This window comes from Spea bombifrons, chromosome 2, assembly GCF_027358695.1.
Source record: "Spea bombifrons isolate aSpeBom1 chromosome 2, aSpeBom1.2.pri, whole genome shotgun sequence".
NCBI lineage: Eukaryota > Metazoa > Chordata > Amphibia > Anura > Pelobatidae > Spea > Spea bombifrons.
The window spans coordinates 3,952,320-3,965,067 of NC_071088.1; the positions used below are offsets into that span (position 1 = coordinate 3,952,320).

Here is a 12,748-nt window from a genome sequence, read left to right on the forward strand (position 1 = left end):
TTGATACATAGTGGCCGTATCCTATGCCAAATACCGGAATATGCCTTTCCATGAATATTCGCGCAACCGAGCCAACGCCAGAGACAACTGTAGGATAAGCTACTTGAGGTTTATCGTTCTCCGCTGAGCTAATCTCAAACTTTTCTACATCATAAGTCTATCCAAAATAGATTTTTAAAGCTACATGACTGGCAGGCATTAGATTTGTTTAATATTTCCTTAAACATAAGAAGAGATCTGCCTAAAGCTTGATAGATCCTTTCCAAAACCAGAGGTGGGGGGGGGTATAATTTCCCACCATGACAAATCACTGATCTGATGCCCAACGCAGAACTGGAGAGTGTAAAAAAAAAGAGATATAACAATATTTAGTTATTTCATTTTAAAAGGATTTCTGTAACATGTAAAATCTTAGTAAATATCTAAGATAACCTTTGGAGTCTACAAAGACCTCAAGAGCACCAAAGGATTTCGAAACATCAAGCTGGTTCTACAAGGTCACGGAGAAACATTGGGGATTGTCTAAGATTGCGTTTCTGATGTGTCCTTGTAAAAGACAGCATGTTGGGTTTGACCGGTCTCAGGGGCCCCCTTGGCCCCACCAAAGGTGGCCCCTCCAACGTAGCACCCTACCAAGGAAGGAAGAGGAAGGAGAGGAAGTAGAGGAAGGAAATGGCATTTTGGGGCAAGAATTATTTTCCTATCTAATATTGTGATGGGTCTAAAATGATCTAGTGCTGGGCACATGTGTGAAGACAGGAGAGAAGTTCATCTAACCGATTAGGCTCCACTTCATGCTCCATCCCTTCTGCCAAACTGGGCCGAGCCACGCTTTGGTTCCCCCGATTCACCCAGCTTTATAAATTATGTCGAAAGAGACAAAAGTACCATTAAAAACTGCTCTGCAATCAATAATGCTTGGAACACCGTCATGGTTTTTGAGAATCAATCCAACATATTGGTGTGAGGGCCCTCGGGGCCACGTGATCATATATCCAGGTAGAAGGATACTCCACGGCTATATTCTATGGCTGTTTCAGCAAATTGGCATCCCCGATCTGACGTCATTGTGGTTTCCACCAGCTTCCAGGGCCGCATTTTGAAAGGAAAATTACATCTTACGCAGCAGCTTCTCCTACGTGAAAATCAATTTGTAACATTTATAATGTATGTAAGCCTATGTTCTATTTTTTTATATGGTTTTAATGTAATAGAAAAAAACACCGAAATACATAAAAATTGGAATATGGATGATTCCCAGTAAACATAGTAATACCGTTTGAGTTTCTGTATATTTATCCCTACTTTATCTGTTGTATATGGCCCCAGAGTTTTTTTTTATTTCTCGAAAAACAAAATGATGTAATAAAAAATAGAAAAAGAATAAAAAATAAAATATTAAAAGGCACGAACGAAAAAATTGGTTTGTGCGGCAAATAAACAGTGAATAAACCTAAAGTAAAGTTGTAGGCAACAATTTAAAAAAGTGAAAAAAAAATGATATTGCAATGTTATTGTAGACATTTTATTGTTTTTATTATTAAAAAAACTATTACCGTATTTGCTTGATTATAAGACGACCCTCCCCAAAATCTGAATATTAATTTATGAAAAAAAGAAAAAGCCTGAATATAAGACGACCCTGTAGGAAAAAAGTTTTACCAGTAAATGTTAATTCATGTAAACTATGTGAACTATTTTTTTTTTAATAAAGGCTATGATTGAGAAAAATATTGAAAAATTGAAAAAAATATTGTTTTTATTTCCTTTTTTTTTCACCCTGCCCCCCCCCAGTTATTCACATCTGCCCCCAGGCTTGCCACTCTACGCGAATCACGTAGAGCTCTACACGCTGCCCGGACTAAGCACCGGGGACTCAGAAGGACCGGTAAGTTGGGGGAGGGGGGAGCATAACACAGGAGGATCCAGGTCCCCTGCAGCGCTGCGGGGGATCTGGATCTTAGTCTCATAGTCAGACCAAGTTGAGGTCTGATTATAAGACGACCCCGATTATAAGACAAGGGGCATTTTTCAGAGCATTTGCTCTGGAGAAAACCTTGTCTTATAATTGAGCAAATACGGTATTATTATTGTTTTTATAATGGTTATTATTATTAAATAGTATAATTGTTATATTATTATTATTTACATTTACTTGTAAATATACATTTTAAAGTATATATCGCATGGGAATTTTTTGTTTTCCATCTTGGATCTTCCAACAATGAAGATTATTATTATTAAATATTATTATTGTTATATTATTACTATTATTATTGTTATTATTATTATTATTATTATTATTATTATTATTATTTACATTTACTTGTAAATATATATTTTTAAGTACATATCGCATGGGAATTTTTTTGTTTTCCATCTTAGATCTTCCTACAATGAAGAAGTTAAGCTGGTGGAAATAGCAGGGAAAAGCCGGTGATTTATGGTCACTTCACTTGGGATGTTACGGCTGAGACTGAGATGTAATGTTTTGATACAGTACAGATCATATATCCATCACGCCTCAGTCTTAAACCTCCAGCATAAAACTCCCAGACATAACCTGCTATTATGAAAGATAAGGGGCTACAAAACACGATGCCGGCTGAACATTTCACCGTCTAGTAAACGCCACGGCCGTAGAATCCTTTTAAATACCGCGTTCCGTGCATAAATAGCAGAACATTCCGTCGCATAAACACGCGGAGACTGCGAGGGAACCCAGCGCTCCCCGTACCGGTTCATATTTCGCATCATTATTTTTTTAACTTTTAAATTAAGTTGAAATATATTTGCTTGTTGTCGGAATTCAGAGCCGTTTAACCGTCTTGTGTGTTTATAAGTTGATAACCTGCTTGTCACAATAACAACTGTGCATTTCTGTCTGTGTACTGGATTTTTTTTACAGAAGAAATGCATGCTTAAGTGTCTGTGCTTTTTCCTCCCCTGTGCCCTTCTTTCCTTCCCTGATGCCCCTCTCTCCTCCCCTGATGCCTCTATTTCCTCCGCTGATGCCCCTGTCTCCTCCCATCCTCTCCCTCTTTTTTTTCCCCTAATGCCCATTATTTCTTCCATTCCTCCCTGATGCCCCCCTTTCCTCCCTGATGCCCCTCTTTCCTCCCTTATGTCCATCTCTCCTCCTTTGATGCCCCTCTCTCCTCCCCTGATGCCCCTCTTTTCTAGGAGGTCAGAATGTTTGCTGGGTATGAGGGGATCGCAGGGTTCTACGCCCCTAAAAGCCCCGATAATGTGTATAGAAACAGCAGGGAACGGCTTTATAAATTAAACTGTGAATAAAATGAATTGGGGTAATTGTAGGCAACAATCTCGGTATTTGCACAGATTGGCCACCTGGAGACCATGCAAATGTCCCATGGGCCCGTGGCCAACAGGGTCACATACTTAACGATACTGCTTCTCCCGGTTGGGTCCTGCAGTTTGCGGCCTCCCGTTGAGTACATGCGCGGCTGACCACTGAGTGAATAGTACGAGGGCCGATTCCTCATCCTCAGTCCGGCCCTGTCCTCACCAGTAGGCCAAGAACATATTATGTTCCATAATTTCCATTTTAAATGGCCAAAGAGGGGCATTTTCCTTGTTAGTGGGTGTGGTTAGAGGCGTGAGGGGGAGGGGCTTTACCCAGACTGTTTATGTGACTTTGCTCCCTATCGCTGGGTATCGGAGTAACTGGGCGGGGCATTTAGAAGAAGAATAATGGGGTTTTATTTCCCCCGTTTAATTTATAAAGCCGTTTCCTGCTGTTTCTATACACATTATCGGGGCTTTTAGGGCCGTAGAACCCTGCGATCCCCTCATACCCAGCAAACATTCTGACCTCCTAGAAAAGAGGGGCATCAGGGGAGGAGAGAGGGGCATCGGGGGAGGAGAGAGGGGCATCGGGGGGAGGAAAGAGGGGCATCAGGGGAGGAGAGAGGGGATCAGGGGAGGAAAGGGGGCCACAGGTATTTCAGGGCCCAAAGAGGTCCTGCTAAGCAAGGAGACTTGGGAGGTGTAATACAGGGTTTTTTTACATATAAAGACGTATCTGAATTCTGAGCAGATCTCTATCGATAGATTTAGCATGAGTTATAATTTAGCAGAATTGAAACCCGTACAACAATAGAAGAGACAACATGTCAATGTGCTGACACGCGTGTGGACACGCGCCACACAAACTAACACCCCCCCCACACACACACACTAAGCTGTCAAATGTTCATGTGCTAAAAGGATCCGGTTTGTGAATTAGGTGTTTTTTCCCTCTCTGTAAAAGGACATATGTGTCGGAAATCTAATTATTAACCAATTAAGTGCTGAGAGTGGCGGAAGGACCCTGCAGCCGCATGCGCTGAGTTCGGTAACGTGCTGTTGAACCACAAATGACCTACTTACAGCATTAGAAATCCACACCAACAAAACGACAACAAACCAAACATTGGATATATTCCAACCAGAGGAAGGTAGGGGGAGGGGAGGCTTAAAAACATAAAATGTAACAACAAATTGGCCCCATTCGGCCCCCGTCTATTCGGCTCCCTTTTCCTGCTGTATAGACTCAAATCTTAATCGTTGGTCTCGTCTTAGATTCAGGAGCCGTATGTCTATCTCATGCATATTTAATACCCTCACTGTATTACCCTCTACCACTTCTGCTGGGAGGCTGTTCCACTTATCAACCACTCTCTCAGTAGAAATAAAAACCTTCCAAAATGTCACAAGTTAATAAGCAAATACTGATTAAAAAAGAGCAGACTAAATGGGTCGGTGTTACAATGTATCCATGTGATACCATCAGAAACAGTTCTCAGTATTAGAGTTACTTTATCGTATGTGAGAACCACGGAGAGCTCTTACATGCCCTCATGCAGCGTGCCCATCCTCAGAGAACCTTTATACCACGCTGTGTCTGGCACTGCCCTCTCCCACCAAGCAGAGACCTCCACCACCGAGTCTCATTCGCCCATCCCCCCCCGCAAGCCCCCTTTTTGCTGCGTCCGTCTGCCCGGCACGGCCTGGTGCTGCGTGCGTCATTCTTTCTGCCGTGCCCTCGACCCCCTGCAGTGCCACCTTCTAACAGACATGTCTGTGTTATGATGAATGGGCCGCTCTGTGAAGTTATTGTGAAACATTTAATGGCAGAACTGTTTATGGTGGCAGATGGTGGTGGCGGTGGGGGGGGATGGGTGCGGGGTTCCCAGGCATGAATTTATTTTGACCCCTCTCTAACAGGTCATTAACCCCATAGCATGCACAAGGGTTAAAGGGCACGATAAATAGGCATCATGCAGCTGCAGCCTCATGTGATGGATTTTTGTCCAAGAGGTCCATGTCCTTCCCCAATCGCTTTATGAGGTCATAATTGACGGGCCCCTTAAGACTTTGGGCCTTCTTAACATTCACTATCGACTGTATTATCAATCAGCCATCTCTGGATCTCTGTGTCTTGTTTACAGGGACAGTCCCATTTGGGTGGCAGTTTTCTGCTTTTTAAACCAATTGTACTTACTTCGGGCATTTTGGGCACTGGATCTGCCCTCGTTTCCTGTTTTCTAAACCCCTTTAGGGCATTTTTATTTTTTTCCAGCGATTTAAAAAGCTGTTGAATGAGCAGCCAATCAGGAAGCGAGGGGGAGTCGGTTCATTCCCCAATGTCAGGACACCTATGTGGCCCGAATCAGGACTGCCCCACAAAAATTGGGAGGTATGGCATTAGGATACGCGCAGAAAACTTAACCTTTTATTTTAATGTATAGAAATATATTCTGGATGTATAAAAAAAATACATGTCCAAGGTTATTTTTGCCCGACTAATAAATGTTAATAATGCTTTAAAGGCAAATGGTCCAAAAAATGTATTTTCCTTAAACTAAAGATCTTATTTTTGTCATAAGGAAAAAAAAATAAAGCGCTGCGTGAAGTGAGGCGGACAGAGACTGACAGAGGTGAAGTGATTTGCTGCAGTCATCAATTTCCCCAATGAATAAACTTCAGAGAATTAAATAATCAATACACTGATTTCTAACGGGATTTATGTCGCGCGTGGCCCCTAAAACACGTCTTACGGTGAGACGGAGACCTTGAAACACGCCTGTGTGCCTAACGCTTCATAGGCAGGCTAATATCACCCCGTGTCTGGACACAGACCCGCAATCAATATATTCAATATACCAACTTACCATCTATCAGATATTATCTACAGAACCCTAAAGGGCTAATGCATTGAATCACACGCAGACACACACCGTAGGGGACATTATACATGGACATTATATAATACATGGATATGGGAAGGGAGGGTGGCTTGGTTAACCAATGCATGTTAACCCTTTTCACTGCCAGTGGGGGCGAAGATCACTTTTGCTCCTTAATATTATGTTCTGAGACCCAAAGGGTTAAGGGCTCCATAGACCAACATATAAACCAAGTTGGGAGGTCGTAAAGGGGTTAACAATCTTGTGACACACAAATGTGATCTGTATACCCTTAGAGCCCTGGAGTGTTTTTACACAGCGACGCATAGCTTAATAATAACGGTGTGGCTCAAAGGGTTAATGGCAAGTTGGCAAGTATTGTACTCGCCAAGGGCAAGCGCCAAAGACATGTTGTTTACTATTAACCCTTTCCAAGCCTACTGGGGGAGTAATCTGCATACTAATTATTAAAGATTATTTGAAAATGTTAAATGGTTAACCATTTGTTGCCCATTAGCTACAATTTAGAAGTGGGGTTATTCTTCACTTTACATAATTAATCAATATACTCTGCCCCCCCCCAATTTTCCCCAGATAGCCACACGCAAACCTCAACAATCACAGCCTTTGCGTGATACGATAGGAATCGATAGAATGCAAGATACAGGAAGAGCGAATGCTTCATATGATATGAGTATATATTTATATATATATATATATATATATACCACAATAAAACAAATTTGCAGGCTGCTAGTCAAAGGGATTATTCAAGAGGATTCAAAAATTTACATAATCTACTATAATCTGCATTATCTAACACACACAGCATAGGGTTAAAATTCCCATTTATCATTGAAAGGTAAATTACACTTAAAAGGGTTAACATTTCATAACATCAATAGCAACCCATCATGTTTATTGTATCCTTTCCAGAGTGGATACATTGTAGCATGTATCAGAATCCCCCCCCCACTCCCCCACTCCACCCAAAAATAAATACATTTACATGAGTGACGCTGAGTACAGGTAAATAAGTTTGGGCAAAACAAACCCCCAAACATTATTTTTTTCACCTGCGCATCATACCCCCCCCCCATGCCCCATGGATTTTAAGACAAGCCTAAATTTTAATATTAGGGGGGGGTTGTTTTTACCAAATAAATACAATAATACAGAATTTTAACATTTTTTTTTAACAAGAGAATCCTGATCGGAGAATTACAAATTCATAGAATGTTAGGACTCATGCAGTTAACCCTCTAAATGGCGGAGGGGAAACTTAGCAATGAAGACAGTATCTCCCTGGCCCACGAGGGGTTAAACGGCCCCATTCATTTCTGGCTGTCTTCATTGCGTTTCTCATTCATTCCCTTTTATCGCTCTTGTGGTCCAGCATCTTTTAAATTGCAAGCATCCAGTGGGTAATGAGGACAGGAGAAAAATATTTAAAAGAAAACAGGCAGAGCGCCCCCTACCTGAGGATGGCTGTATCGCCTTGCCGGACCGTGATGTTGTCGGTACTTCGGTTTACATCCACACTGCGGACAGGCAGCCCTGTAGGGAGAAGGCAGAGCAGTCTTAGAAGCATTAGGGGCAACTGGTTCCTGTCCGCCTGAGACCTCCCGGCCATGATCACGACGGAGCGATATATCAGATCACGAAAGACGAAAAACGATACTTTGAAGAACAAAAAAAACTTGCGCGAGAAAAGATAAAAGAAAAAAACTACCAGGGTTCCAGAATTAAAAAATCAGCTTAAAGTAAAAGCACAAAAACCATCGAAAAACCAGCCTCCTTTTATTATTCCACAGTTTACGTTAAATTTCGAAATTCCAAAGACCAGGGAACGCCGGAAAAAAAATTCAAGATGTACGTTCTTATTGATGTAAAAAAACAATTGCCCCCAAAGTGTGAATTTTCTTATTTCAGCCGTGCCAACTACAAATGATTCAGCACCCCCCCGAAAAAATGTTTTCCTCGGGAGGTTTTTTTTTTTCTCTCTTTTTTTTTTCTACAGTCTTGGTTTAATTTTTTGAAGACGCGAAGAAAAAAGGGAAAAAAAGGAAAAAAAAAATGAAAAGAAAAAAAAATTCACACGCAGATAAGAATCCCAGAGAATAAAAATGTTAAAAAAAAAATAAAAAAAGTATCAGAGAGAGCGCGAGAGAGAGCTATGTGTAAGTGAAGCTGCTTCGGCAGAGTGTGGCTGTGTATGTAAACCTCATAGACAGCTTCTTCGCTAACCCACTTTCCCAGGCTGGGAGAGATGGATGGAGAGAGAAAAAAACGGGAGGAGGGAGAGAGAGCGTGGAGAAGGAGGAGGAGGATCTCCGAGCTCAAAAGAGAAGCAGAGACCTACATGCACTGGAAAAAAAGAGAGAGAGAGAGACCGTGTAAAACAGGAATCACCTCTTGGCTCCCATTCAGAGAGAAGAGGTCGATTCCACTCCTGGTTTTATTCACGGAAAGCACTCCGGTCCCTTTTTTCCCAGTTGTGTCAGAATGTAAGGAGCCTTCGACTAACGCATATTGTCTTTTCGCACGTCCGAGACGAGCGGGGGTCTTATTCTTTAGACTCCCCAGCCCCCTCCATGGTCATATTCCCTTGAGGAATAGCTGCCAGGCTCTTTGTACGAAGGCTAATAGGGATAATTATGGACCTGTGATGGAATCTGGGTAATCACAGGTCGCGCCGATACCCGTAATGCACCTTCCAACATCTCCTACGGCCGGGGTGGGGGGAGTGTTTGGAGATGGAACGCTAGAGATACTTTGTTACCTTCTGGGCTTATGTCTCTTTTCAATCTTAATTACGACGTGTCGCCGTATTTGTTTGCCTCCACCGTGTGCTAGGATGACGGTGCTTCACATAAGCAGAACGTATAGAAATATCTATGTATGGCTTAGAGGAGAGAGATAGGGGACGGGAGAGAGTGACGGCGGAGAGAAGAGAGCGAGGGGGTGGGAGAGAGACATTTAAATACATAAAGGGGTTTAACAAAGTAAAGGAGGAACGTTTATTTGAAAGAAGGAGAAATGTTAGAGACAAGAGACCGGAATCTAACACTAGAGATGAGATGGGATGTTTGACTTTACTGAGAGGGTGGTAGATAAGTGGAACAGCCTCCCAGCAGAGGCAGTAGAGGGTAATACAGCGAGATGATTTAAGACATACGGCAAATGAATCTAAGACGAGACCAGCGTCTGATTAAGGTTTGAGTCTTTACAGCATTTATCTACCACCTTTTCAGGATAGTAAAACTTCCTTGTGTTCCACGGCAGCCTCCGACCCTCCGCTGGCGTTGAAGGAGTTGATCAGGGAGACGCCGGAGTCTTATTCATATTCCAGTCCTCTGCGAGTAAACAATTTAGCAGCAGAAGTGGCTCAGCAGTAATTGCGAAAGAGTCAGGTAAACAGTTTAAAGCCATTGTCAGTGAAATCATGTTCTTCCCCTCGCAATTGGGTTGTTGTTTTAGCCGAGCGGGATGTTACGGCTGAAAATCCTCTGTGTTCACCGATACTCACACTCCCATGTAATACAAAGGAAGATTTAGAAAGAAGCAGCGAGGGGGGGGGGAGGGGGAGGTTGAAAAGTGGCCTTCAGAGACCTTCCCGCATTATAGGCAATAGTTACAGAAAGTTTTTTTTTCTATGCTATAACTTCTCAAGTTACGGATTGGACTTTCGGCATTTTCTTAAAGTTTTACATTTAAGTTTACGTTTAATTAGATTACAGAAAATGACAAATATTTTTATGATGTTCTATTTGACTTGGTTACCCCGTTTCATTTATAAAGCCGTTCCCTGCTGTTTCTATACACATTATCGGGGCTTTTAGGGCCGTAGAACCCTGCGATCCCCTCATACCCAGCAAACATTCTGACCTCCTAGAAAAGAGGGGCATCAGGGGAGGAGAGAGTGGGATCAGGGAAGGAAAGGGGATATTGTGGAGGAAAGACAGGCACAGAGGATGAGAGGGACCCAAAAGAGGACTGGCTAAACTAAACAGGGACACTTGGTTGTTGTGTCAAAAGTTATTCTGAATTATTAACATGGCAACCTATGGAATGCTTCAATCAGCAGGGACATTTCAGTGGTTGCCATGGTGATAAGACTACTTTTTACACTTTGGACCAGAATCAAAGAAGGGCTTTAAAGTTTTGACTTTAAACCCCAACGGGCCCCTTATAAGCAACTCAGAGATGCCATATTTATCTGCGAATCATAAAAGGAAACTACAATAAAATATATATTTTTTTAATATTCAATTTTGCATGTAAGGGATTTATCATAAAAAAAGCATATGGCACCTGACAAAATGGCGGCGATATTTAAACAATATTTAAATGATAAACAGGGCCGGATTGTGCAATTATGAGGCAGCCCTGGCACTTTAAGGCCAGCAGTCTCCTGATGACGTAAGCACGGCCATCCAATGGTAGGCCGCAAGCAGCAGCACCTGTCTGTTGCTATAGCAACAAATACGGTAAGTGTGTGGCGATGTCGGCCAGCACCCCGCCGGGTATTTGCCTGGCGTGCCAGATGGCTAGTCTGGGTCTGTAAATAAAGAGCCATAAGGGGCAATAGGAAGTGTTTTTCTATGATATAAATACACATATCCTCTAGATTGTAAGCTCATGAGCCGGGCGCTCATTACCTAATGTACGGGACATCTCATTCCATCAGTTTTAGTTTTGTTAGACCCAGATCCATAATGTATGGATAGTAATAAGCGCTACAGGAATTGTTGCCTCTATATAAACAAAAATAATGTTTATAATGTTTATTAGTTTTACAATTAAAAAGTTTACAAAAACAAAATATTATTGAAAAGCAATTTTTATATATTATTATGATTAATTTTATGTATCCATTAATAATAATTAATTGCAAAATTAATAAACAATTCCTGCAAACTACTCCAAAAAATGAATAATAAATAATAAAAAAAAACATGAAAATTTCACTAAAAAAAGGCAAAACATAAAGAAATAACACATATTGTGAGCTTCTGGTGAAGTGTCAAGGTGACAGTATTTATAGACGTGCTAAGGAAGCTGACCCAGTGACCTCGCTCTTGACAGCTTCATGAACCTCGCACCTCCCGGACAGCAGCCCCCTGGCTCTTTTTACCCCTTTGTAAAGGATGATACTCCTGTATGTTGTCACGGCAACAACTCCGCTCCTCATCCTTAGAGTTTAAGTACAGTGTGTGATGTAGATAGTCTGTCCGAGGCGTGTGAAAAGTGACATAAAGAACTAGGACAGGACAAGGAGGAATTGTCGGAATTTTATATATAATAGCCAAACGCGTCTCCTAGGAGATAAATTATTAATAGAGCCGATTACCAATTGGTAGTTAACGGGGAAGGACGTAGAAGAATAATGGGGTTTTATTTATCCGGTTTGATTTATAAAGCCATTTCCTGCTGTTTCTATACACATTATCGGGGCGTCGCGCAAAGGGTAGGCTCCGAGTAGCCAGAGTCCCCAATTCCCAGGTATGGGCATCAGGGGAGGAAAACAGGAACAAAGGGCTGCCATCATATGATTTGCTTCCTTATTTTCAATTGGTTAAAATACATCTTTCTATTTAACAAGAACATTTTGGCTACTCAAAAAAACTGTGAAAGTTACAGTAGTGATTGGTTAAAATCTCAAAAAATGTAAACTTTTGTTTTTAAAGTGGAAGTTGCATTTTAAGGGTGAAAAATGTGTATTGCAACAATAATTTCAACTAAAGACTCCATCTTCTCTTAGACCAATATATATATATATTTTTCTGCTCTATTAAGTGCACTGAATACTGATTGAGGTGAACAATTGCATTATTCTGAAGTTAATGTTTTATGGAACTGATAAATTAAATTAATTGATAAAGCTTTAACAATATGTGACAAGAGTGACAATGACAAGGCTTAACAAAATGTGTGTTTGAAAGACTTAGATACTGGAGTCTTTACAATATATGAAATGTAGCCATATGTCCTCTCGCTCAAACATGTAACAATGGGCCAAGGACTTAGTGGACAATTAAAACGGCTTAGTCTTATGATTTATGCTATTATTTAGATGTGTACAAGACCCAAATTATTACCAAAGATTTTTTTGTTTCATTTATGGATCAATGCCCAAAAGCAAGTCTCTCTCTCTGTGTCACCTGCTCTCTACCTCAGGCCTGTCTGTGTCCCTTGCACTCTCTGCATGGTTTCTCTGTGTCGCCTGACCTTATCCCCTTAGTTCGCTCTCTACCCCTTGCCCACAGCCTTGTTTCCCTCCCTGCTCTGTCTGTGTCCATGCCCTCTCTCCTTGCCTTGTATCTGCTCCCCACCTGCTCATTCACCTTCTCCAGACGTTGTCTGGTCTCCTCTGATCTCTCTGTACAGCTGCAGAGGCAATACAGAGGAGAGTGGAGGAGGAGCAAGTGTGAAGCTGCAGAGAAGATACTGACATGGTGCCTACCTGGTGACAAAATGTCCCTGGAACTTTTCCTTTTTAATTTTTGTGTATTAAAACATAAAAAAACAGAATTTCACAGCCACTGGTCAACTTA

General features: G+C 41.6%; 1 protein-coding gene across 2 annotated transcripts in view; it reads right to left on the reverse strand.

Annotated features, from left to right (window-relative positions):
- Positions 1-8,154, reverse strand: part of LSAMP (limbic system associated membrane protein) — a 280,742-nt gene extending 272,588 nt beyond the window's left edge. The window contains exon 1 of one of the 2 annotated variants that reach the window (XM_053455439.1): positions 7,670-8,154. In XM_053455439.1, the coding sequence (XP_053311414.1) occupies positions 7,670-7,824 (155 nt within the window). In that variant the 5' untranslated portion in view covers positions 7,825-8,154. The remainder of the gene's footprint in view (positions 1-7,669) is intronic. The other variant, XM_053455440.1, reaches the window with a different exon arrangement.
- Between the last annotated feature and the right edge of the window lie 4,594 nt (positions 8,155-12,748).